A 27,744-nucleotide genomic window follows, 5' to 3' on the forward strand; every position below is an offset into this window, starting at 1 on the left:
TCTTGTCCCTGTTTGGAAAACAGGGTTTAAATATTATCAGTGACCATTCTGATTGATCCCACCTCAGACAAGTTTTAATTTTTAGGATGTCTATGAAAAAGCTGTTTGACTGCATATTGACCTTGGGCTTATTAGTCACCCCAGTTACAGAGCTAAGAAAAAGCCTTGGAAACTAAATGCTACATTTGAATGAATAGCAGGGATAGTCTGGGGAGGAGACTGCAATGGAAGAATAAAATCTTGGCAGTGCAAGCAGGTATATTTATCAGAAAAAAATGCAACTTCTTTATAGACTTTGGTTCTGAACAATGTGGGGTTTTATTTAGTTGATCAGCAAAGACAGGAGGCAAAACAAAGGCCACTTTGTCATGCTGGAGTTTCAGAAATATACCCATATCACAATGGCACGCAGCACAGCTTTTCATATAGCTTTCTGGCTCAAACTGGGTTTTGAGTAAGAACAAAAGTTGGCAAAAACAGCTTCTTCACTCAGAGAAGAATAACTTCTGTTGACTGGAGATTTTTTTGAGAGAATTTTAATTAGTCCAGTGCTGTGAAGGCTGCAGAGTCTAGGGTGTTCAAAACATATGCAAAGTAGTTTTCAATTCCTCCTGTTTTATCATCGTTTCAAAGTTAGTGGGGAGGTAAGTCTCAAACTGATGCCATGGTTTAATGCTGTATAGTTGTTTTTATAGTTTGAGTCACTGTGGCCATCTAGCCCCTTCTTGAGGGATGAAAATTTTGGGAAGCTGGAATGCTTTTTCCAATTAAATGTGAAAATGTTTCTATTCAAACATGGATTCATATTTCCTCATGGTTTCCTGTAAGTGTGTGGGATGGTCAAGACTGTTATTTTGAATTCCACAGTGAATAACTGCAGAGCTTGACTAGAAATGAGTGGCTTAGTCACTGGCAGAATGTAGCTATAGGGTAAGGGTGACTTTTAGGTTCTACTTGAGTTCAAAGGCAGCTCCAGATTCAGTGATTCAAAGCCCTACAGGACCCTCAGATGGGATAAAGAGGCTTTTAGGCACACCATTGGCAGGCATATTCTCAAACCGTATTAGTGATCCCACTGCCTGGTATCTTTGCATCAGCCTCAGCAGAGGAGCCATGTAAAAGTGAGTGAAAGGTCTTTGCAGGAGAGTGCAATGCCTGTCTGCCTGGGGAAGCACTGTGCTCAGTTTTTGCCCAAGACAGTCAGGAAATGTAGCAGATTTTTACACAGATAGTTTTTCACCAGCATGCCCAACTGCATTAGATACTGCACAGGGTATTAAAGAGAAAGCAGAATTGTTGTCTGGGTGTTTTATCCCCTACTCTGGGACTAGCCGAGTGGGTATGCATGTGTATATGTTGAAAAAACTTTTCTGTTTGAAGGTAAGGGGTAGGCAAACCAAGGAGTGTAGCTCTGTCACAGTTCTGAGTTGCATTTTCTCCTAAAGCACTGTGCTTCCCATGCATGCTCACAGGTATGGCCTAGCCCAGCTGGTGAAGTGACCTCTTTTGTCAGCAGTTTGACTTGCATGTTGGCAAGTGTACTCTTTTAGGAGCTTGTGTTTACTTGCTGTCCCTGTATTTGAGGGGTTTGGTTGGAAAAGAAGTGGCTGGGGTGAAAAATTCTTTCTGTTTTAAGAGATCAGCACAGAGCCTAAGCACCAGTTAAACCCATTTCAGCTTTGGAATTTCTGTGGCTTGTGATGCATAGACACCCAAGCATTTTCAGAAGAGTTGCAGACTGTTTTTGAAGTCCCATACATGTAGGATATGATACAATACATATGGACTTGATTTTTCCAGTCAGCTTTCAAGTATGTGGACTCTGTAAACCCATGGGCACCATTGTTCAAAACTGCTGTCTAAAGCCCTGTTTTGAGAGAGGAAGCAGGACATCAGTGATGCACAAACTGTTTCTCTGCAAAGGGACAAATTTTAATTTCTGTTGTACATAGGTATGTGCATACCTCTGAAGGGTGGGGGTAAGGAGTAGATGTTTGCCTTCACAGCTGTTGGCAGGAAAGAAATACAGCAAGACTTGATTGAAAACACCTATCTTATGGTTTTACTAACTGCATTTTTTTTCCTTTCTCATTTGTAGGTCTCAGACTCTGGATACTGGCTGTGGGATTTTTTTTTATTATTGTTATTATTTTTTATTGAGTTTTTTCCCCTTTTTGGATGTGAATTGAAGGCCAACAGTTGAAGTGTTGGAAGCAAGTGCAGGAGGACGCTCAACCTTGTTTTGTTTGAACCCTCGTTTGCTGGGATACTTTCAAACCCTCCTTCACAGTCATGTGGTCATCACAGCTGCTCTTCTTCACAATGCTCTTAACACCGTTAGCCCATGGTGAGTGAGAGACAGTATATATTTGCCTGTGGGAAAGGAAAAGAGAACAGAAAACAGCAAGGATTTTGCCTATGTCTTTTACCTAATAGTGTGTTTTTTTTCCAGGTTGTTAATTTCTTTCCCATTTCCACCCCAGGTCTTTGAACTCCCAGGCTACCTTATGACTAGTTAAGTCCTGAAACAGAGAGTTCTAGTCATACACGAAGATTTCTGTTATTGAGTTTAGCTGCTATGTTAAGGCAGACTTTCTTCCTCAGGGCCAAACCTATTATTTTGGCTCTGTGTTTCTGAGATTGTCTCTTCTGGCTTATGTATGGAAATTAATTTCCCTTCTGTGAATACTGTTCAGTAAGGGCCTGCATGAGCCCCTTTAGCCATATCTCCAGGGTGGGACCTTACCTCACCATCACATCAGACTGTGATTTCAAGCATTGCAGTGGATGCTTCTGTGCTGTGCCAAAAGATGGAGGTTCCCATAATCTCAGTGACCCTGAGCCAAGAAGAAGCAAAAGCAGTACAGTTGCCTTAGCCTGGCACACTGCGTAACCCACCCAGCACTGTGGAGTTGTGAGGTGTAGCACCACGCTGCACAGCTAGGCTGCATCTGAGAACTGAGCTAATAGCATCAGTCACATCTGCTGTGATGTGAAGATGTATGAGCTGTAGCAGAAAAATCTGGTCTTTTTTTTAGCCAGGAAAATGCTAAGTGAAATCTGACACGTTTGTTTAATTCTTTGGCATAAGATTTTGAGGCCTGGGGTTGTTTTTATTTGATATGAGAAACCCAAATGCAGGCCCTAGAAGTAAGTTGCTAGATTTCATAACTGCTGAAGGGTTCAGGAGCTCCTATTTGCAGTGATGGTTGCTAAACACTCAGAGCAGAGCTTTGGAAAATCTTTCTGCCTGATTTTCCTGATGCCTAAATGGAAGGTAAGCTCCACCAAGATTCTCATTTTAATTACAGGTCAGTAGGAGCATGGTTGTAAATAATATGACTCCCTGTATGTAGGCTTGGGCCCTGGCATTTAAAATACTCATCAGACTTCCTGTGCTTTACATCCACTGTGCATGTGCTAAGACATGAGCAAAATTTTACAGTGAAGGAGGAGGTTAAAAAATGAAATAAGTATCATTGGCTTACCATATCTATTTATGGAGCACAACCTGTCTGGTAACATCATAACACCTTCGAGTGCACAGGTTATCTGCACTACCGTTCTTCAAGCAAAACTCCTCACTGACTTGAAATTAGAATGAACATTTAAACTGAGTCAACCAATAATGGTGGAATGAAAGAACCATGGAGCTCATTTTTCTCAGGAAAGTTGAATGGTAAATTTTTGTCTATCTGCTCTGCTCTGTGTGACGGATGAGAATGAGGCACCAATGTGCTTCTGAAAATCCTGTTACATACTTAACTGTATCCTCCATCTTCTAAACACCTCTTATCAGTTAGTTCATTAGGAATACCTTTGAAAAACTTTGAAAGACTTGTCTTTTGCATCTAGGTTTTGTAGATACACTGTTAAATCAATCTTGTGGTGGTAAATTTGGTTATTTTTCGTGCAATTTAAATAGTATGGATATGTAATTTCTTGACTTCACTTGCATATCTGGTAGTTAGAAATGTAAATGAACTTATCTGTGGCCATGAATAATTATCAGTATTAAATTGTACTGGTAATTTTTTATTTGTTCCTACAAAAGGATAAGCTACATTTTTAAAGTGGCGGACTTTACAAATGACCTTTTCACATAGGTGAGGTGAGGTATTCATGCTGAGTTATGGATTGGAGCACCCGGAGACAAAGCTGGTGGCTCCATCGCTGCCCCTTCTGTGAGGGTCTGGATTGTTTGGAAAGTGACAGGGGACAGGACGAGAGGGAATGGCCTCAAGCTCTGCCAGGGGAGGTTCAGGCTAGACATTAGGAAAAAGTTTTTCATGGAAAGGGTCACTGGGCGCAGGAACAGGCCCAAACAGGTTGAGTCACCTTCCCTGGAGGTGTTTAAGGGATGAGTGAACAAGGTGCGAGGGACATGGTTTAGCGTTTGATGGGAATGGTTGGACTCGATGATCTGGTGGGTCTTTTCCAACCCAATGATTCTATGATTCTATGATTCTTATAATTAAACAATATTAACAGTTAAAGCAATTAACAATTTAAATATGCCTCTGGTAGTTCTGTTTTAAATTCACAGTGCCGCTATAGTTGGAAAATTCTACCTAGTAGTAACAGTAAATGAAAATATCACAAGTATCCTAGGAGCTGTAGGATGCTACAGATGAGCAAACACCAGAGGTGCAGAAACTAGGTTCCTGGAATTTTTTCTACCATTTATGTTCTTCTACAAAGTACGTGGACAGAGTGACAGCTCTGGTTTTTGTAGCTGTCAGTCATGGCAAATCTCACCACCACATATCTAACCAACACACATTTGTTGTCTCATCCTATAAATTGCTAGTGAAAGTGTGGCAGAGGCTCAAGCCACCTAGGGAAAGTGGTTTGGTTCTCCGTGTTTTGATCTCTAAGATTAGCCAGGATGCAGCTACCATCTCAAAACTTTGTCCTGTTGCCTTTCTTGGGGGAAGCAGGTACTGAGCGTGTCTGGTTGTTTGAGGGTGATATATTCCTGATAATAAATTAAGAGAGATTGAAGTTTAGCTGTGTGATGTGGTATTTGATGAGTTTGTTTGATAACAGCTAGCACAGGCCGGTCAAACCCATCCAGTCTCCCATGGGACTGAAGGATGTGTATACAAATCAGAGTTGTATCAAAGGTTGGAATAAGTAGTTAAACAGGCTTCCAAGGAATTGAAATCAGAGACTGAATATCTGATGGCTTTCAGGTGGTCTCCTTTGCTGCCTTTCTCCCTGCAAACACCTGCAGAAGGTTGCCTAAAGTGAATGGAAAACTGGTATCAATGCAGAGGTTCCTGCTAGCCTGAAGACAGTATGGATATGTTAAAACACATGCCACAACCTCAGCTTGCATATAAAAATAGTCCTGTTAAGCCCTGCTCCCCCCACCGTTTTTAATAATTTCCTTTAACAGGACCCCAGCACTTGAATTCCTGTTTCATGGGCTGGAGTCTGCCCTGTAGTGATTGCTGGAGTTGATACAAACTACTTTTACAGACTGACCTCACTGCATCTCATTCCCTTTATGAGTTTCCTGACACAGTCTCCTCAGCTGTAGTAGCAGCTACGTTGTAGACAGCTTTCTTGGCCAGTGATCTCATAAATTTGTTCGGAGCTTTTTGTTTGGTTGGTTCTGGTTTTTTTAGTTGTGTTGGTTTGGGTTTTTTTTGCGGGGGGGGTGTAGCTATCTCGTTTCTTGTAGTATATTGTGTGTCTTGGGTTGTGGTGACAGATGTGGAATCAAATGGTGTATGACTTCAGTGATCTGCATGATGAAAAGTAGTCTTCCAGAATACTGCCCTGGTACAATGTCATCTTGTTGATAAGCTGTAGAAATAATGAAAGGGGTAGAAGTCACGAATCCTTGCAGTTTCTTGGTGATGATGCATGCTGTATCTCAAATGCACAGGCACTATGCTATATAGTTTAGCTCAGACTGCTGTGAATTATAGCTCACAAAAACCTGAAACCACGTGAAATACTTCAGATAATGGCAGTTTTGAGTAGTGAATACTTTCTTTACTGATGCCCTTCACTTGAATGTAGCTTAGAGCCTGCGCAGACAATACAACTCAAATCAATGTGAAGGCTCCCAGAAAGCTATCCCCTCTAGTAAGCTCTGGTAAATCTGTGTTAGATAAAACTAAACCTTTTATACGACATTAAGGAATTAACCACATAGAAAGCAACAATACAAGGGAATAAAAAGGAAAATGAAAACAAAACGCAAGATTTCCTAATGCAATGAAAGGAAATTATTGAAAAGGGCAGGGCGAACGGGACTTAAGAGGACTATATAGTCCTGTTGTTACTCTAATGCTATAACAGTCTAATCCAAAACAGGACAATCACTTACTATTACTCGGTTTAAAGCAATAATCCAAATTGCCCAGTTTCTGTTGGAGATCATTACAAATGCAATAAAATCAACAGGCATGGCGAGCTGCCTATTTCCTCTGATGCCAAGCTCACACCCTGCAGTTGTATTATCAGAGTGAGCTGTCAGCATCTCAGTTCCTGCTTGGGCGAAGTGTGGTGTCAGTTGTGGGAGTTGGCTCCTCCTTGCAGGTGCTTGGGGTTATTTTTCATATGTGTTAACCCTGTATTTGGTAATGAGTTGTGGACTGTGGCCTTGTGATGGTCCATGGGGTCAGTTAGTCATTGCTGTGATTACTTAGGTTTCTTAACCTTTTTCTTCATATATAGTGTGATGTTGGGGCTAGAACAGCACGCTTGTTACATAAAGTTACGCAGGACTGGAGCTAGAACAAGTTAGGCAGTAACATAACTGAAACCTGGCTGAAATTACAGGACAAACAATAGGTATCTGATATTAGGATAGTTTTGTTGTTACAGCTAGGATAGACTAGATGAGAGTCATCTGATCCTAAAACAAGCTGCAGGTGCAGCAAAGGTTTCTTAAATAGCTTTGGAGACAGAGCTAAGTTTAAGCTAAAATAGGTTCTAGTTCAGACAAAGCCTGACAAGTCCTGGAGCCCAATATTGTTATAAAGTTTAAGTCCTGCTCCTGACAGTTGGCAGCACCAAACTGCCAGGGCTACAGCTGATGCTGGCCCAACTCTGAATGTGAAGAAAACAAGTTGCCCCCAACAATTAATTTATGCAGAGTTGTGGCATAGCTGTTAAATGACCTTCCTGCATTTAGGGACAGATGCCATCTTGTCTCTCCATATGAGAATTAGTTTGAGATGAGGCTGAACTAATTTATCATTTGCAGAGTAAAAAATGAAATTTGAAGTCCTTTCAAATCATTGCAGCTACAAGGAAGAAAGCCTCATCTACTGTCCTGTTCTGACCCCCTGCAATTCTGTACCACCTTCTCAGTGTTTCTGGGAGACCACCATGGTGAGGAAGGGATGCCTCTTTGTGAAAAAATGGCACTTGAAGGTCAAGCTGATCTCTCTTGGCATTAGCAAGTGCAGATGCCAATCCAGTTCCTGTGGGAACAGTGGAAATACTTATTACTGAACAGCACTGGTAGTTGCCTGGTGACAATGATTCTGTTAAAGCAAGCAGCATTATCTTTCTTGGGGGAATATATAATGCTAGCAAGCTGGTCCTCAGTGACAGAGTGCTGTTTAATATGAGCTGAACATTTGCCTTACTACTATTTTAATACGGTGGAAATACTGTCACTGCTTAAAATACATACTGTGTTTCTTTTTTACTTGTACAAGTGTTATGTTAGCTAGTGAATGGTGAATAATTGCCTTTTACTACAATACTCTCTATATAGTCACAATGAAGTACAAGAGACATATTTTATTAGTTGTGAAACAGCCAAGTTGACTTACAGGCTTCTGCCTAAATTCATTGTTTTAAAAGATTAATCATCCTTGAAATATTTATAATATTCCCTATTCTTGGCAATTTGTATTACCTGCAACCATGCCTCCTTTTCCATAGTGGAACAAGTGATCAAGGAAGGCTTTTCCTGATAAAAAGGAGTGGCACGTATATGCTTTCATTAGCAGTAATGTACTAAAACTGGGAGTGTTAAGTTCTCCATTTAATGACTAACAAATCAGTAAGGTGGTAGGGGGTGAAATTCAACCTTGCAAGGATTCTATACATCATTTAATTCTCGCTTAAGTCATTAAGCACAATGGAGGTCTATGCACACACTCACATTTTTATTATTGTGTCTAAATGTCACACTTTTTTCTGTCAATTTTCTGTCAATATTTTATTTTATTTTATTTTATTTTATTTTATTTTATTTTATTTTATTTTATTTTATTTTATTTTATTTTATTTTATTTTATTTTATTTTATTTTATTTTATTTTATTTTATTTTATTTTATTTTATTTTATTTTCAGTGTTTGGCAAATGTGTCTGCTCATGGAATCTTCCTGCATGATAGAGAAACAAGATCTTGAACTATTTTCACTTGACATTCACACTAAAGCATGCTTTCCATGGGACATGCATCCTTTAGCTACCAGCACAGCTCTTGTTGCAATGCAGCTGGAGCTATAGCATTTGAACTGTAGAAAGTGGCTGTTGGCTAGGGCCCAAACTAATGCATGGGAGTTATCCTTTCCTATAGGCTTCATAATACATACAACATACAGTGACAGGGCTTGCTTTCTACGCAACAGGTATAGAAAATGTGCTTGCTCTCACAGCAATAGGGAGGGGGGAGTTGTGTTACCCTGCAGGTCTGTAATCTCTGATGCTTTTTTCTTTTGTAACCATTTCCTGACAAGATTGTTTTTTCATCTCTTGTGACTAACTCTCTGCACTCTAATTTTTTTTTTAAAGTTAATTAAGCCATAAGACGTGACAGCATGTGAATTACAGTGTAGTAACTCACACTCAGGACATTCAGGCACAAAGATGAGGCCAAATGGCCTTTGTGCATCTAAGTGTGAATTATTTTACCATAATTTAATTCCCATTTTATTTACTGTGATTATAAAAATGTTCTTGTTAGTGAACTTATTTAAGAAATGTTACTTCTTAAAAAGCAGAATTGAAAAGTGCAACACAGGTCTTGTCACAAAGAAGTAAGAAGCTTTGGGAGATGAGTTTTGTTGAATCCTGAAAATTTATCTTTGTGCATTTATTAACCCTAGGTAGTAAATGGGTGTTGTGGTGCAGACATATACTGTCTGAAAAACTGACCTAACTCTTATCTATTCTTTTCATATCAGCTGCCAAGCAGCTGTTAAGTAGGATGACTAGGTTTATTTGTTTCTGGTCTTGATTTGATCTGGAAACCTTAGCTTGCAACCAGTCTCTAGAGCCATCCAGTTCAGGCTATGAAAATGCACATATCGGGCTGTCTCATTGTGGCTGACCTATTCGGCATGAATGCCTTAAGAATCTTTCTCAGTATTTCTTTGCCTTTCTACAAACCTCTAACATTCTTTTTTTTTTGTAGAAAACAAAAGGCAAAACTCATGAAGTTAAGTTGCTTAAGGGGTACCAAGATAAAATTGTTTTCCCAATGAATTGTTTTTAAAGAAATTAATGAGCAACCATGTGCTTGGCACATGGTTCATTAAGATGACAGGATCTGTAGGACAGTGCCTGGCTGTCTCTTGGGACTCAGGGGGATGTTGAGTTTATTCATCCTCACTGATCCTGGTGTGTCTCTCCTGCAGTAGTCCTGGGTGACAAGCACTGTTAGCTAGCCTTGTTCCCAGCTAGTCCCTGCCATAGCTAAGGACAGAATAAATAAACAATAGCTATTATAAGTGATTTCTTCCAAGAGATGTACTCTCTGAATAAGTTTTATTCATGCTCTCAGTAATTTCTAGCTTTAAACCAGATGTGAATGGGGAGGGGGACGAGACCAGGCTAGTCAGGAGTGAGCCTGGAAGTGGAACTCCAGTGCCTGAGAGATGGTGTGCTGGCAAGGACCTCCAATATGTCACCACAGAGCTAGTGGGGGCGAATACGTCTGGTGATGGTAAGGATGAAACTTGCACTGAGGGGTTAGATATTCCAAGGACCAGTCAATTGGGAATGAACACTATTCCCTTTCTGAGGGCTGAAGGTTCGCCAGCCCAGCTGAAGTGCATTTACACCAATGCATGTGGCATGGGCAATAAGCAGGAGGAGCTGGAAGCTTTTGTAGGGCAAGGAGACTAGGATGTCATTGCCATCACGGAAATGTGGTGGGGCGACTCGTATAACTGGAGTGCAGCCATGGTGGAGTATAAACTCTTCAGGAGGGACAGGAAGGGTAGGAGAGGAGGCAGGGGAGCCCTCTATGTTTGAGAGTGCTTTCATACCCTTGAGCTGGATTTTGGTGAATGCGGGGAGATGGTTGCCTATCCATTCATTGTTTGCTTTCACTTATTGTGTTATTACCTGAATGGGAAAATGGAGATCTATTTGACTACTTGTTAATCTTATTTAATACTTTGTAAACAAAAAACTTCCAGATTAAGCTTTTATGTAGTGAAGATGTTAGGAAGCTTTCAGGGGCTGGAGAGAGCCTGCTGTTCTGGCCTGTGTAAAGAGATTTGATAAATGAGGCTGTGCATCTTTTCTCCAATACAGAGAAGTGCAGGACCTTCAGACAGCTTCATAGCCAAAGCAACTGCATAGTGGTAGGGCAGAGCCACCCTCCCCAGCAATGCAAGTGAGGAGCTATGGCCAGGTTTTGAAAGCGCAGAAGCTTGACGTGCCCATCCTTCCCACGCAGCTGGATGTGTTAATGCCCACAGATAGATGTTAGTCCTGTTTTTTTCCAGATAACTTCAGCTAACTTTAAACTACTGGAGTTAGAAAAAATTAAAAAATACTTCTGAGAGTTGTCTGGTCCTGTTTTTCTCATCCATATAAGCTGGGCATGTTGAAATACTAGGAGCTTAAATGAGAAAAGAGTAAGAGTGAGGGAATGGATTATGACCACCTTCATTCTCACACCACCTCCTCAGTTGCTGCTAACCTGCTCCCACAAGATCTGGGCAAGCCTGCTGTTTTCCTCTGTCAGGAAAAAGCATACTTGGCCCAGCAAGAACAGCAAGCAGAAGCTTTTTATTGCAAATTAAGCTGCTCTAACATCCATTTTATCAACTCCACGGTCATGTTAAGTGAATTCCAGAGATATCTGATGTTTATTACTCCATGGCACATTCACTGTTGTTCAGTTGGTTCCTTTAGTGATCATGATTTCTTGAATTTGTTATGTTGTCTGGTAATGTGCTTTTATTTGAATTTGTAAGAGATCTCCTGCTGCTCAATGAACAACTCATTTGGGAAAGATACTCCGGGACGAAAAGAAATTAAAAGCATGTTGGAGAGTTCAGAAGATTTTCCCCACTTTGAAATTCCCTGATTCCAGGAAATTGGTGCTAGGCACCCCCCTTTCCCCCTCCCCCCTAGTATCCTTCTCAGTCCTGGCAGCATCACGTCTGTTCTCTCATGAATCTGCTGTAAACTGTGGGATGCTCAATGAGTTTTTAGCCAACACCACACAGATGCTTCAATCAGCCCCTTGCAGAGAGTGCAGGACTGGGCTGGTGGGTTTTAGTTATGGTGCAGCAGTGAATGCGTACTATAAACTCAAGGAATTGTAATCAGAGCAACATCTACTTTTATGTATTTCCTTGTGCTTTGCTGTGTAGGGCTGCTTTTTGCAGTGCCTTATAGTGTTAGGTGCCTTGCTACACATCCTGAGGTGCAAGCTTGTTTTACATAAGATTCATGCCTGCTAAAGATAAGAGGAAGAGGTAAGGGTGTTGTCACTCCCTCCTATGCCATAATCTGTAGAAACTGAGATGGCTGATGGATTTTAGAAGCTCAGTCAAATTACTGATTGTTCTTAAATCTCCAGAACATAGAGCAATAAATAAATGGTGGTTTAATACTGAGTTTTTAAGAGTCTGATCTAAACCTCATGGCAAGTTAGTGTTTCCATGTAATTGCACTTGCAATCTGGTTTGCTCAGTCCAGAGGGATTACTTTTGGGGAAGCTGGAGTGCGTCATGGAAGAGATTGTACACTGGGCTTGTTTTTGCATGATGTTCTCTCAAATCTTAAGGCTTTTGGTGAGCTGACCAAGGTTGTAGGCTGCTCCTCTGCTGCGAGAGCTGCAGTGTTGCATTTGGTCCTTGTTCTCTTGGGACACTGTTCCCTTTCAAGCTCTTCTAGGAACAATTAGCAGTCATCAGTTTTGCCGATTCAAATTAGGTTTGTTGTTTTTTAATTTGTGGGGTTTTTTTTCTCCCTCTACAGCTCTTGTGGCTAAAGATCTGTGTCCAATTTTTAATTCACAGTGTTTTGTTTCTATTACTGAAGTGCTAGAGGCTGCAGTAAGGGTTGATTTAGCATCAAGAGAGCAGATGATAAAAATTTAGAAAACTGTCTTTGGTATGTCAGTTTTGTGTAATAATCTTCTCTCTAGTGTGGTAGAGGGGGCAATGTGCATGTCATTTTATAAGCAAGGAAGTTAGACTGCCTGTGTTAGTTGCATTGAGTTGGAGTGCGGCTGGGAGCTTAACTCCTTTGCAGTTCAAGATGCAGATGGGATGTTGAGCTCAACATGTGGGTTTTTTTAAAAAACTATGTTTTTAGATGCTTTAAATTTCAGCCTTTTTGTCTAATTCAGATTGAAAAAGAGGGGGGAAAAAAAAGTCATGGAATTTCCCAGCAATTAAATTCTTGGAAAAACCTGACCCCTAATAAGGATGGGCAAAAGACCGTGTGCATATGGGCAATGACATTAAATACATGAGTGCAAAACACTTGCAACCCTTGAGCAAGTGCTAACCTATTCTAGAAGGCTATCTTTAATGTAGTTGTTTTGACTATGAGAAAAGTGGGCACTGGTATCTGTACAGGTGTACAAATTACTTGACTGTCTATTAGAGACTCCCCCATCTTCCTACAGACTCAACAGTATTTTCAGTTGGAATTGTGAGATTACCAAATCTATCCAGATTGATTGAGTTCTACAAGACTGTCTAGGAAATAGTTTAAAAATGTGGGTTTGTCATGCACACTGTGCTGAAGTGGAGCTGAACTCAGTCCTCGCTTGTCACAGCCTTTTCCTCCAAAGACAGGACCTCATGTTTAGAGGCAGCAAATGTCCAACTGCAGATATATCACTAAGTTCCTCCTTCTGGCATTTGCAGACACATGGGAGTTGCAGCTCTTGCAGTTCCAGATATTCCTGGTCATCTACCTGGCTTCTTTCCTGGGAAAAGAACCTTGCCATCACCACCATAGCCAGCAACCACCAGATACCATGTACATATGACCTTGTATCATCATCAAGACACCTTAGAGTCTCCAGGCCTTGCTGACAGAAGTGTTACAGTATTAGACAGCCGTTTAAAAGGGCAAACAAACTTGCTTACCTTTATACTTGTGTCTGAATGGAAATTTTGGGAGCTGATGAGCTCTTATTTGTGACAAGCTATTTTGGCATGCCTTTAGCCTCTTAGGTACAGAGCAGTGAGACACCACAAGAATGTCCTTTCATCCTGACAGCTATAATCTTTGTTTCAGATCATGTATCTGAATTCACAGAAGCCACCTCCTTTAGGGGTGGAAGAAAATCGGATGGAGGAGGTGAGACACAAAATGGATGAGCCTGTATGCTCTCTTTAGTGTCCTCGGGGAACTAAATTAAAAATATGGGCAGGAACCCTGTACAGTGGAAACCCAGATGGTTTAGACTATTTGATATATTGTCACGATTTGTAGCACTGGTACTAAAAACTTACTAGCAGAGCCCAAAAGGTGAGACTGCTCTATTTTGATGCCTGGCTAATTGCAGATTCATATTTTGTCCTGTGCACTCTTTGCTTTGGTAAGACTATGTCCCCTATGTGCCTATGTAATATCTGAGTTCTTCCTGCCTTTCTCTCACTAGGGTGTTGAACTGTGGTCTTTCTACTCTAACCAGACAGGAGTTACTGCAAAACATAGTAATTTAGGGTCTGCACTGATTAGCCTCACATCTTGAGGCTATGCAGACTCTCGGCCATGGAGCATCTGGTGACAACCCTGTTTCTTGGGGCCCTAGAAACCTCCCACAAACACAACCTCCTTCTTTTTGTATAGTAAATATGAGACAGATGTGAAATTCTCCGTCTCTTGGGGAAGTGTTGACATGTTGAACTTCATTATCCCTTGTTGGCTGGTTGGCAAAATGCAATCAAGAATAACTTTTTTCACTCTGGAACGCTGTTATACCGAGAAGCTTAAAGAAGAACAATCTTAGGGCACAGAAAAGCTGATACAAGGAGACTGGATCACTCTGTCTAGCACTCTGGAAAATGCAGTGTATTAAAAAGGATAAGCTTTGAAGTCAGTGGGAGCTGTAAGATACAAGCCTCTGTGACTCGCAATCAGTTTATGTGCCAAGGCCATTTTAGTACACTTCATGGCAATGTCTGATTTTTTTTGATGGTTTACACTTGGATATGGCAATCTGAAAATCTTATAGAGGTAATAACTGCAGAGCTGCCAAAAGTTCCTCAGTTTTTACAAATATATTCATTTGTGGTTATACAGTAATAATGCTTAAACTGCTACAGCATTATGTGTGAAACCAAATACACATATAAGGCGTATAGTAGCCAGATACACAACTTGGAAAGTAATATAAATACTAGTTAAAGCTGTGGGGAAAGAGCTAGTTAAAACAAGAAAGTAATAGTAGCTCTAGTTAGAGCTGTGGTAAGAATTATAGCAAAGGTATTTTTTCTAGGGAAGCCTGGGGGGATGTTTGTTTATAAAGCTGAGTATGTAGCTTTGACAACATATAAGAAAAAAAAAATAGTCTATTTTGACTCAGAGTTTGCTGTGGTGTCTCAAATGAGTTGCAAATCCCATGGCTTTGTATGTTCTCTCCTGATTGGGCTCCTTGTCTGAAAAGCGTTTCCTGGGGTGACCCACCTTCCCTCAGCAGGTTAAGAGAGGAGGTGCTGGACTTGACCATTTGATTTAAACTGTGTAATATGAAGACTGTGTATGGAGACATTAAAGTTTCTCAGTTCTTGAGCAGAGATGTTGGTCAAGTTCTGCTATATAGTGTTCAAAGCAAAGTTTAGGAAAAAGTAATGCAACGAAAGTGAACAAAATGTGAAAGCTATGTGCTTCATGCTAGTAAAATTATGCTACTGTATAATGGAGAGAATAATGAACTTTTCTCATTATAAAGATTCTTAAACTACTTACAAACATTGTAATCAACTTTCTTTTTCTCCTTCCTCACCTTCATTCCCTTTTTGTTTCCCAAAGGAGGAGCGGAGAACCCAACACCCATCCCCCTACTCCCTACCTTATAATACCAAACCAAGCAGATCATTTTGTCTGCAGAGAGTTGTCACTGTTCCTCAGAGACCGTCTCCAGGGTAACTTTGTTTGTGAGGTCCTCAGGGGGATGCTGCCTTTCAGACTTTGTTCTGGGAAACAAATGTTTTGCCTTATGTCCTCAAATACATTGTGTTGTAATGCTTTGAATATATCTGAGCACTTACTTGAACCCAAAGTGGGGCAGGATTGAGCAGGTGCCAACAGGTTGTCTTGCTCGCAAATGTAACTGCTTATGTATTAAAAACAGACATTTAGTGAAGCAAGATACTGGCTTGAATGTGGAGGTATCTGGTTTAAAACTGCACTCTGCTTCAAGAGCTGTGCTATTCAGAACAGTTCCTCTCTTTGTATTGTTCCTTGCTGAGAATTAATTGATGAACAGTTAACTGACTCTTTCAAATAGAGTAATGTAGTAAATAATTTATTACTTGACTAGGAGGTATGTGAGAGCTGAAATTGCTGGTATGGCACACACATCTATCCCCTCAAGAGGAAGAAAGGACATAAAAAAACATCTTTCTTGACTCTTCATCTGCAACTTCAGTGCAGTTCGTACGTTGACATCAGGAAACTCTTTTCCTAATGTACTACTTGTGTCCAATGCAAAAAGACCTGAAATGTCAGTAAATTTGTCTGTCTGTGTACTTTTAGGAAATAGCATGAAGAGATTTTTGTGGTGGCCCTGAGGGAGATAGTAGTTAAACAAATTTTATCATTCTGAAAAGATAGATTGTTTCATGGGCAGAGGAAATAATTGAGACTGATTTCTTACTCTGGATTTTTTCCTTTCCTGGAGAAGCTAGTAGGGTCTGTGTCCACTGCCAGGCCGCTCACTTCCATGAAACTTGCAAATGTTAAACTATTTATGTTCTCTGTCCTTTTTGCCAGACAGGGTTCCAAATAGATAGTGGGCTAAAAGTTGTTTAAGGGGATACTGTCCAGCAGATAATGGTCTGCAAGGTTGTATTAGCTTCAATACCCATGGAGAACAAGCCAAAACAAGCGAAAAAAAAAAAAAATCATCCCTTCTGATACACAGTTGGTTCATCAGTGCCGGCTGCTTCCTTGCATAGATAGCATCTGTTGGCCCAACTTCTTCCTTTTCTCTGTATTAGCAAGGTTGAGGAGAACTGTAGGGGTCATAGTCCTCCTCTGTCAAAAGTCAGTATTAAGGAAAATGTGGGCCATGAGTGTAACCATGCAGGTTCAGTCTAGTACTGTGGAGAAGTCATATGGCTACGTGCTTCACATGACCATTACTGCATGTGTCGTTTTATAGTACTGGCTGCTGATTTCATATCTGTCAACAGCACTCATGGCTGAGCAGAATGAGGATGCTGTGGAAGACTTTTTATAGGGGCAAGGGTCTATGAGGCAAATACTATGGCACCATTAAATTTATGCAGTGATGCTGTTGAAATGAAACCCTATAGGGCACTGTTATAGATAGGGCTTCATTTCTACAAAGTTTCTGGACTTGACACCAGTTTCCTTAATTTGACACCTCTTTGTTCAAACAGAATATCAAAATGACACTTAAATTACACTATGAGTGAAGAGCTTAATAATAACCATGCAGTGTAATGTGTTCAAATTAAAGCACAGTGTTGTTTCAGTCTAGGGTTTCAGATTTAACTTTCAAATGCTTTTCATCTTTGTCTTGCAATTATGACAGATGCCTTTTATTGGAAGAAGGTTGTAAAGACTATTTTCATTTACCTGACCTAAACAATATAGAGTTTATTTGCATTTGGGCAGGAGTTTGCAGCACAGTGAATTAGCAGTAAACTGATACTGTAGTTCTTGTGGTTTTCAAAGAAAAAAAATCTTTCTAGGCTTTGAATTTTGTTTTAATACCATAACATATTTATACAAAGTTTTTCTTTTCTGTTTCACTCTCTCTATTGTTTTTTCTAGTCAAATAAATCCCATTGTCTGTTCTGGAGATCATATGGAAATTTTCAGACTAATGGCAGCATTAAAAATAATAATAATAAAATAGAAACAGAATAATATTTTTTGAGACTACTTTTGTATTCCTTTTGGATCATAACTTGAACGCCTTGAATTTGATGTGTACAGAATGTATCAACGTTGATTTGCAATGCAGAAGCCCAGTGTGCTGTGTACCTTATGGATATGCTTAGTACTAATAATATTTGCATCCAGTGCTTTTCATTTTATTCCACCTTTAATTCTGCTGCTGATATAAGCTTAAATCTGCAAAGGCAATAATACAAATTGGGAAATGTTAAAATCCAAGTGTCCTTGGCACAGTGAAACTGCCTAAACAGCCTCCACTGCAGAGGTGCTATAACTTTATTGCAACTGAACTCTGAAGTCGGAAGAGCAAAAGACTGCTTGCTGGATAATTGTAGAGTATCTGGCACAACGTCTTTGCAGACTAGGTACTGTCTAAGTACTGTCTAAGTACATTTCATTTTTCATTTAATTTAATCTTCTTTGTGACAACATCTATTCCTCTCTGTCATTTGTTGCTATTTTCATTTGCTTGGTGGTGGTGCAATCAACTATTTTATCTTCCCTGCAAACGTTTCCCCATTAGAATTTTATGGATGCTATAGTTTCCACTTGACAGCTTGGGGGATCTGCATGAATGCCTCTGAAACGTGGGCAGCTCTCCTTTTCTGATAACAATGTAGTATTCTTACATGATACATACTGAATCTTCAGTGACACTTGTACATGCAGAGGGTATTTTAATAAGTGAAAATCACCAGTTAAGAGTGAAGAATTTGAGGAGGGAATAGACATCTGTGTGTCTTAGTGCTCCTAATACAGAGTAATTTTTCGCAACTGTGGTTTCAGCTACAATGTCTCCCAAAGGTCACTTAGCTGTTAGAGAGAAGCAAGGAATTGTCACAGTAAAGCTGTAAATCTACTTTTGGGGATGTTGCAGCACAAATGGGCACTACACTGTGTGCTGGTTGGGGATAGATTTGTAAGCACACCATGGTGCAGTGTTTCATGTGGGACCTTTGTTGGTCACTGAGTGCTTTCTCCTTGGGTGATCTCCAGGTATGGGATCAGGCAAAGAACAACAACTGTAAAACTCTTGTGCCCTGGCATTCTCTCTCCCGTTTTGCCTGGGTTCAGAGAGTTTATTCGTTTGTTGATTAATCCATTTATTTTCAAAATGGTCTGCCCGCTTTCTCTGACTGGTCTTGGATGATGATAAATTGAGGAGTCAGTCCTTATCAGAATAACTCTGGTTTTGGTGTCATTCTTTCCCCTAGGTGATACTTTTATGCCTGGTGAATAGAGTGGTATTACAGAGTAGTATCTAAAGAGGAGCAACAGCTGGTCTTTGTGTGCATCACTAGAGATGGGAGAGGCATACGGTGTTGGGAATAGTCTTTCCAAAGGAACTGGGATAAAAATGGCTAAGCCTAACCTTGTTGTTCATTGTTTCCTAGCACGTGCTCCCTTCCCACCTCTCTGGAGAATGATCTTAGTGTGTGTCCAAGAAAATCATCCAGAAAAATGTCTAAGTAAATTCTACCTGTAATGGCTCTTATTAAGTATCTGCCTCATTTTGGATCAGTGAGCTTAACAGCAAACAGGATCATTATCAGAAACAGTGTAAGTTTCTGAAACTCTTGATGTTAAAGACACTATAAAAATGCTGAAAACTTTCATGGATGGAATAATTCACTTGACTCATGATATATAAAAAAAAAAAAAAGGTTTCTTATTTTGAGGTTTGACATTTTTCCTACTGCAGCATGATTCTTCCTATCAGAGCCAGCTGTTGGCTGAGTTTTGGTGGACATGTATTCAATATCTGCTTGTTAAGAAAACTCTGTATCATTGTGAGGGCTCCTGGAAACCTCTTACATTTCATTTGCTTTCAGTGGATGGAGAAAAATAGACCCATGTGAAAAATGTGATTTTTATGTTTGATGGCCAGGCCAGAAATTTAAGCAATATATAAAGAAATATTCCTTTTAAATTATTTGGAGATGGGGATGTCAGTTTTTTAACTAAGGGAAACTTTTAACCTGAGGAAAACTCTCAACTGAAACCAGCTCAGATTAAGTTGTATTTCATTATGACTCCAAATGAAATATTTTATTTTTCCCTCTTAGATTTTTTTAAAAATAGTGTTTCAGTCTAGCATTCTCCTAGATTATTTCAAAATCAACTTCTGGAAGATACTTGACAACTTTGGAACTGCTTTTTGGTGACTAGATTATTTCAATGAAAAAAAAATTACCATGTGTTAGGCAGAAAATACTGATCTGCATCACTCATGTTGGCATTATTGACTTATCTTGTGATATTTTGTGGCATGCATTGTGACATTTAATGTTTTTCTTTACGGACCTACTGTGTAGAAGTGATTACCTTAGGCTTTCATCTTTTGTTTAAAAATATAAAAACTGTATTGTCCTCAGTGTAGGGCAGGGAGCCTTTTGAAGATGTAACTTAAAGTTGCTGTCTCCCTAAGACAAGTAAGAATTTTACTTAGGCAAATGCAAATAATGATGTGTGTGTATCTATGAAGTTCTGTCTCATGGTAGGCTTTGTTTTGCTTTCCTGTTTGCTTCTTGTGAGATTCGTACTACTCTAACTTAACAAAAATTAGGGATGTGCCAAGGGATGTGCCAATTAGTGGTCAGTGGAGAGAGAGACACTCTGGAGGCACTACCTGCATCTTTTTTAACCTGAATTCCATGACTAATGGGTTAGGCTGTAGAGCGCACATCAGGTTGATGGTGGATGCAACAGGAAAATCTCTCTTGCGGAGCTGGTAGGACTGGGCTGTTTCACACACAAATCCTAGGCCTTCAGTTTCTTTTTATGCTCCTTGGTTTTTTCCTCCACTGTTGCCTTCCTACTTTTTTTCAGTGCACTCCCTTCTGTCTTGCTAGCCGCTTGTTGCTCTTGCTGCTCCTTGACGGGCTGCTGGTACGTGTGGGAGAAACATGAGCTGGATCAGGGGATGGAACAGCTAGGAAAAGTGATGAACTTTGAGAGAGATTACAGGGTTTTAAAATAAATTAAAATGAAATGAAATTGCCTGTCTTGGAGAATGAGGCAAATGTTTTCAAATGTAGGCCTGTGCTGATGTGGGCAACACTTGAAGAATACGTTCAGTTGATTTGACTTCATGGGGTAGTTTAGTAAATGAACGCTACCACCTGCTAGTCTTTGATACCATTTGTTGATGTCAGCACATAGCAGAGTTTGGAGAGTCAGAGCAGAGGCATGCAGAATGTGTAAATAGCAAGTAGGGGATAGAAAGCAACTATTTAATCATCTTGGAACACACTGCACACTAAAACACTACAGATTATAACTGAGTTGTAGCTAGAACCAAATAAATCTGAGGAGCAAAAGTGGGGGGTTTTTTTCCCTTACTATGCAGATTATTTTTCAGTCTTGACTGTTAATGCTGATGTGTGCAGGAAGACAGGTTTTACAAACACAAGAACCACTCCTGTGTCATGTCAGACTCAATTGGCAGAGACAGCAAGCAGGTGCCTTGCCTTGGTGGGTTTCACATTTTGAGGTGATCAAGCCCTTTGCTTTTTAATGCTCTTCTAAGCCTATTGTAAGACAAATTTGGTCAGAATGACCTAGCCAGAAGAATGGATGGAGAGCAGCAGAAGGTCCTAAATGCTTTTACAACCCACAGTATCTAAGCAATGATCTCTAGTGTCCATGGGTACCAGAGGCACATAAATGCATCCTTCCATGATATGCTTGTTAGTTTTGGCTGACTTGGACTCATGTGTCAACTGACAGCTACTGGCATGTAAGCAATGCAATTAAGCTGTAGGCTTTAGGGATAAAGAAATTCAAACCTGATTAATAATGCACTTTTAAAAATGTATTATTTCCTACAAATTCTACACTACAGCTGGCAGCAAAGTACATCTGTTTCAGAATGTATCTGAATGCAGAGCTGTGGTGCTGTTAATGGCTTTGTCAGTCTCAAAATATCAGTATCCTCTAATGTAGACTCCCAAACACTGGGACCGTGCAGTGCAATCAGAAGACTCATGGAAATATGCAAATTCTCAATCCTAACTAACTTGTAGGAAAAAAGATATGAAAGCATCTTTATGTGTACATCAGCACTGAGGAGAGATGCCAGAAAGGTAAAGGAGTGCGGCATGTGTATATTTGTCAACATAGATGTCTCTAGAAGTCTATTATTAATTAGAGAAAGTGTTCCACTACAAATTATGAAAATTAGCAGGAGACTGATTTCAGTTACTCTTGTTTGCTCTCGTTACTACTTTAGCATAATGTGCACTTCAGTCAAATAAAGAATGGGACCTTTTTTGTGCCTTTTGAGAGTGCCTCAAAAAGGGCCTTGATTTGTACTCTACTTTTAAGCCTAATTAAAAATGATGATTAAAACATTCAGATCTCTTAAGATGACTGTGCTAAAGTGATTTTTTTTTTAATAAGCTGAATAATGTTTAATGTTCAGGGTAAAACTGCCTGTAAATGGAATTACAGCATCTCCTTATGTTTTGTATTTAAACTTAAGTAATTAACACCAACGCTACCACTGATTGTGGATATTGTTGTGGAAGATTATACACAGCTACGGAAGTCACATTTTGAATGACTGTTCAGAAACACACAACCTTAGGTGTACCGTCTCCAATATCAAATAACAAGGTGGCAACCCTCATCTCACCTGTCTCCTGTCTCCCTAGAAACTCTGCAGACCTGCCATGCATTTTGGAGAGGCAGTTGCTATGTGTGTTCAAGTGCCTAACTGAGCTTTATCTTTGTTGGGTCAGGTAGTGATGGGAAAGAAGGAGCTGAAACAGGATGTCAATGTGACATCCTGTGGGTTTGGTGACTGGATCTTCTGTTATTTCAGGCTAATTGCCAGATTAAAGCTGCCCTTACAAGCTGATTTAGGCCTTGATACACATCTCGTAACAATTCTCCCTGACCTCTCCTTTTACAAATCTCTTGTTTGCTGTTGCTGTTTGAACATGGAACCTTGCTTTTGTTTGTCTGCATTTAGAGGTTTGCTGCTTCCACTCTAAGTACAGAAGGGTTTGCCCTGCATAAGCAGACCTCAGTCCTTCTTCTCCATGCTCATAAGGGCTCTTCTGTGCAGCTAAACTACTGAGAGGAGCAGAGGCTGGGCAGGAGAAGTTGAAATGTTGGGATGAAGGAAACTGACCATGTGCCAATTTTCCTTTTCCATGATAGCATTGTGTCCAGCACTAATTGGGGTTGCACAGGGGGCTCTCCAGGGCGCATCCATAGAAGTGCATGCGTAGGGTGGTAGGAAGCAAGCAAGCCATCATAGATGCCTTCCTCCTTATTGGTATCATAGCATGCTGCAGAAGTCTGCAGGAATGGATGCTTGGTGATGGGTTCCCAACCTGTGGCTGTTGTACAGTGCAAAAGTGTATTTTTAAATGCTACACGAGGACTTCTGCTTTCTGTGTGCTGCTGTTGTATTGTTTGAGATGAAGGGCTGTCACACAGTGCATTATTTGGTCTGATTTGATTTTGGTTAGTGATTTAGACAAGCCCCATCACATGGCTTATGGATACAAGAGATCAGGCAGAGCTCAGTCCTTTGAGGTGCTAAAAAGCATCCATTGCTAGAAGCAGAGCACCCTTATTGCTGGATGGCTTATATGAGAGCTCTGAGCAACTCAAGCTTCACAAAATCAGACTCTGAGGATTACAACCATTATTCCAAATTTTCAAGGCATTGCTTTGGTTCACATTATCTACACGTGATAGGGGAACTGGGTATAGTTTCCTTGGGGAAGCAGAGACAAACATTATGTCTGCTACCATTTTATAAAAGCTGTTGCAAACTGTCTCTTTCAAGAAACATGCATGCACAAAAAGAGACAATGCCAAAATGTGTGATGTAGCATAGTCTGTATTTAACCCAATGAAAAAGAGCAGTGCTTTGCTGTTGTCAAATTATGTCAAGAATTCACTGGGGGAATAAAACCTTAACCTTTCTTGCTGCATTACATGAGAGTGTTTGAAGGATCTTAAATAATGAGACCTGCTGAAAACAATTCCCTTGAATAAAAAGAATATAAATGCTGTAAATGCATGGCTGGTGTAATCTTGAGGCTGCTTTAGCTCCTCTGCCTGCTTGAACTGTTCAGCTAGACTCTCCACAGTATATGTCTTGGATCTTTTACTCACAGAAATTCCTCACTTCTTCATTCTTAGGCAGGCGTGATCAGATCACCCCCTTTTTTTTTTTTTTTTGAGGACAACAAACCTCTTGTGTGTGCTTCAAGGTCTTATGCTGCCATCGCCATGGTAGTATCCAAACACTTGGCAATATTGCAGGAACCAGTATGAGAGTGAGATGCACTCTGCTTTTTGTGCAGCAAATGAACTGTGATGACTGCAAGCTTTCCTCTAGTTTGGTTTTAAAAGTATTTTCTGTAGATCCAAGATGGGTAGTGTGGCCAGGCTGTACGTATGAAGGTAACCCTCCAAAACAGGCATTTACAGAATATGGTCCTTGGCCTGCCATAAACCCTTTGCATTACCTGGATTTTGGGACAAAGTTGTTGCTGAAGCTGAAACCTATGCCATAAACAGCATTTACAATTTCGATGTGGATGTGCTAGTGTTTGCAGTAGTGTCCTGGTCTTGTTTAATTTGCTTGTATAACCTCAGTGCTGGGATTGAGATTTCTTCTGGCAACATTTGCTCTGTCCTGCATACACTGTATTCTCACGTTGCCCTGCATCCACAGGATAGAGGAGAGTGCCTTGGCTTGGACAGACTGCGGTGATTCACTTGGATAGACAATCCTGTGTCGGTTTGGAGGAGGTCCCACTGCTGGATGTGCAGCACTTGGAGTTACTTGTTTTTTTACTCAAAACCCCCTGCATGGCCAGCAGTATCTGGAGGCGGCTCTGTTTGCTGAGCCATGCCTTGCTGAGCCGTGCCCTGCAGCTGATGATTGGCAGCTGCTCTGAGGTCTCAGTGTGACAGTTGATGCTACATCAAGTGGCACCAAACCAAAATCCCCAAAGGAGACCTGGGAGGATGATCTGGAGAGCAACTAGTTGCCTGTATTGTGTCTCCTACAGAGCCACAAATGTCATAGAGATAGAGAACCAAGTGCTATGCCTCCAGGCCCAGCTGGCATCCCTCCAAGGGACTCCTTCTGACACGGCCCTGCCACCCTTTGGGTTTGCCAGCAGAAGTCTCCCTGTGGCGCAATTCTTGCTGTCTTCCATGACAGCACACTTGCATTGAGATGCACAGATGAGTTTGCTGACAGGCTCTATAGAAAATCTCAGGTCATTTTTTAAATAGGTGATGCTGTTCTGTGATGCAGATGGAGAGAGGGGGATGGAGTAGGTGATACAATAAAAGGAATGAAAATGCTAATGTGAGAATTTTTTCTTTTCTTTTTCTTTTTTAGAGATGTAACCTGCATGTTTCCACACTTTAGTTCCTTGAAAAATAGGTTTTAGCATTCATGCTTAATAATTTGCAATGAAATATAGAGATGGGTATCAAATGAAGTAGAATCTCTAATTTTGCTTATTTCAATTACTGTCCTTAAAACAAATTATATTTTCACTCTGTTTTATGTTTAAAAGGAAATAATAATCCCTCATACGTTTATCTAAAGTGTAATAGCCTTTTGTTTCTGCTACTAACTCTTCTTTCAAGGGGGAAATAGGTATTAATTCTGCCCAGATTTTTTCAGTTACTTACAGTTTAGCATTCCTTTGTTCAGCAAGTGTTGGATTAGCTCAAAGCTCTCTGCTTCATTGTTTGGCTCTTTGGGACATGGAGACTCTCATTGAATAGGTGTAAATAGCAGTTTATATGCATTGTAAGTGTCGGGAAGCCTGGATTACTGGGAAGCAGCTTCTTAAACGTGCAGTTTATTTGAGCTTTGTGGTAGAGAGCCCATGTTTTATTGGCTGTCTATCAGTGCATCACATTGGCTGCTCCTTCTCTTGATTGCCAGAAGGAGTAAGGGGAAACAACAGAAGAGGAGATAAAATGCTTATCTTTGGTACTGTCTGGCTCAATTTCCTTTAATATCTGGGTCAGATCTGACACTGATATCTGGGTCAGATCACTGGAGGTGACTTGCCTTACCTCAGACCTCATCCCTTAGCACTAGGGATCATGGCGATTTGCTCCCCTCTAAGAGCTAGTGAGGTCTTAGTTGTTGAGAGGCCGTATGGAGACCTGAGAGGTAGATTCCATTTTGAAAGTACTAGAAAATGCCTTCTGTTCTCCCAATACTGTTGCTATTTACTTCTGAATATAATTAGTGCAACATTCATATCTGAAGAAGCAAGTATCTGATGAGAGATTGCTTTCCTTTCCTGTTTTGAAAAAAGGCTAATGATTTAATTTTCCTTTCACTGTTCCTATACATGGCAGTTAAATAATTTAGTTGTTTTCCTTCTTTATTGGGGGAAGTCTCTGCTTTAGAAAAATGAGATCTTTTTGTTTGCATTTCATTCTCATAGTAAAAGGAATGTGAAAGGAATTTCACTGAATTGATGAAAAATAGGTCAATTACAATAGCTACTAAAGGTGAATCTTAAAATTTATTTTTTAATGAAGTCATGGAAGGCCTTGGCAATATTAACAGTGTGCTTAGATCTCTTTCTTGCTTTTTTAATTAAAAATAAATCTTCTGGTTCCGTTTATATTAATGCAGTTAGTAAATAATTTGGTAAAGAAAGAACTGCAGGAATGGGGCTTGGAGTTAACAACCAGAAGGGGAATGGACTTAAGTTCTATTGTTTTGCCAAAAGATTTTTTGTCTTCTAGCTGTTAGAAGCTCATAATCTTTAAACAGATCTCCACACTCAAGGTCACTGTAAACCTGCTGTTCCAGGAGTAAATGTGACATGGATGCTCTGCGACTGGCTTGACATTTTGAGAGACATGCACGAGAATGCTCTCCACATTCACAACACTTGCTTCTTCTCATCAATCTTTTCACTGGCTTTCTTTCTCTTCTTGTGTTGCGTTGAAGATTCTTATTTCCTCCTGCTTTCTATGTCAACAAATCACTTCATGCTTCTTCCTTACCTACTCCCCTTCTCTTTCTTCTCTTTTCAGCTGCCTTGTGAAAAAACAAAACAAAACCAAAACCAAAACAACAAAACCAAAACCAAAAAACATGGATAACTTCTTTTTTTCTTTCTACCTTTCTGCTCTGCCGTCAGTCTGTTCCCTCATCTCTGTGGTGACCTCTCACGCTTGAGCTGTTGCTCTTTGTCTCAAGATGTGTCAGAAATTAAGTCCTCTGGGGCACAGAGTGTCTCATCTCTGTCATCTTTATTTGCTTGGGAAGGTGACACGTACACTTATGGCAATGTAACTCTAGTGATGGTAACAGGGAAAGAGAACAGCAGAATGGCTAAACTCTGCCTTTGCTGAAACTTTGTCCTTTTTTATAGTTTTGATGAAACAGCCTGGGTTGGGGGGAATATTGAAAGTCATTAAAAAAATTCATGAAATGCTGTTCCTTGCATCCCTGCTTAACAAGATCTGATCCTGTTGGCATTATATCACTGGCAGAATGCTGCAGTGCCATATTAATGTCAAAAGCATTGAGATAAATGACAGCTACATTAATTGGGTAGGCATGTGGGCTCAACTTGAGCACCTAACATTTTTTATAGGTGTGCTTGAGGCAACAGGAGGTGGAGTGTGTTGAAAAGTTACTGGGCTCTGATATTAACTGCTAGGTCTGTTAATGTGAACACAAGCATAGCTCTATCTGTAAGCCTTGCATTGCTGGAAAGGGAATTCAGGATGTTCCACACATAGCCTGAAGGAAAATAGATGCTTTGCATATATTAGGATTTTTTTCTTTTTTTTTTTTAGCTGCAGTCCCTTAGCACAAGGGCAGCTGTACACAGGCAATATGAGCTGCCTACAGGTTTGGCACACAGCTCCTACTTGGGTGGGGATTTTTAGTCAGGTTTAAGGAGGCTACAGCTGAATCCAGAAAAGTAATTAAGTACTTCAGCTGATGTTGAAATCTCTGGGAAGTAAATAAGATGTCAGAACCTTAGTACTTTTGTGGATATCTATGTTTAGTGTTCAACAGATCAAAAAACTTATAAAAAGACCAGCCGTAAACTGTGCATGGGTTTGACCAAAAGTCATGATACAGATGTTTTCTTTGAGCTTGGTAGTCTCAGCAGGTGACAGAGATGGTGGGCTCTGCCTCAAAAGGCAGTGAGAAAGAAAATTCGTGCATTGCACCAACTGCCCAGCTCTTAAAGAGGCTGCAGTATTTGTTAAGTAATTCGTTGAACAGAAATCCTCTTTCTGGTAAAAAGTTCACCTGCATTGTGCTGTCAGCTTCCTGGTGACAACAATATTGCTAGATTTATATTTAAAAATTTCTGCTATCAAATTAGATCTAAGAATGTTGTTTATTCTCCCTCTGTTGTGCTGGAGAAAA

General features: G+C 40.2%; 1 protein-coding gene across 23 annotated transcripts in view; it reads left to right on the plus strand.

Annotated features, from left to right (window-relative positions):
- ADGRL3 (adhesion G protein-coupled receptor L3) overlaps positions 1 to 27,744 on the plus strand; it is a 431,999-nt gene that overhangs the window by 85,043 nt on the left and 319,212 nt on the right. For all 23 annotated transcript variants that reach the window (XM_069855440.1, XM_069855444.1, XM_069855420.1 and 20 more), the window contains exon 2: positions 2,099 to 2,347. In XM_069855440.1, the coding sequence (XP_069711541.1) occupies positions 2,293 to 2,347 (55 nt within the window). In that variant the 5' untranslated portion in view covers positions 2,099 to 2,292. The remainder of the gene's footprint in view (positions 1 to 2,098; positions 2,348 to 27,744) is intronic.

The sequence above is a fragment of the Phaenicophaeus curvirostris genome, chromosome 4 (assembly GCF_032191515.1).
Source record: "Phaenicophaeus curvirostris isolate KB17595 chromosome 4, BPBGC_Pcur_1.0, whole genome shotgun sequence".
In the NCBI taxonomy this organism is placed as follows: domain Eukaryota; kingdom Metazoa; phylum Chordata; class Aves; order Cuculiformes; family Cuculidae; genus Phaenicophaeus; species Phaenicophaeus curvirostris.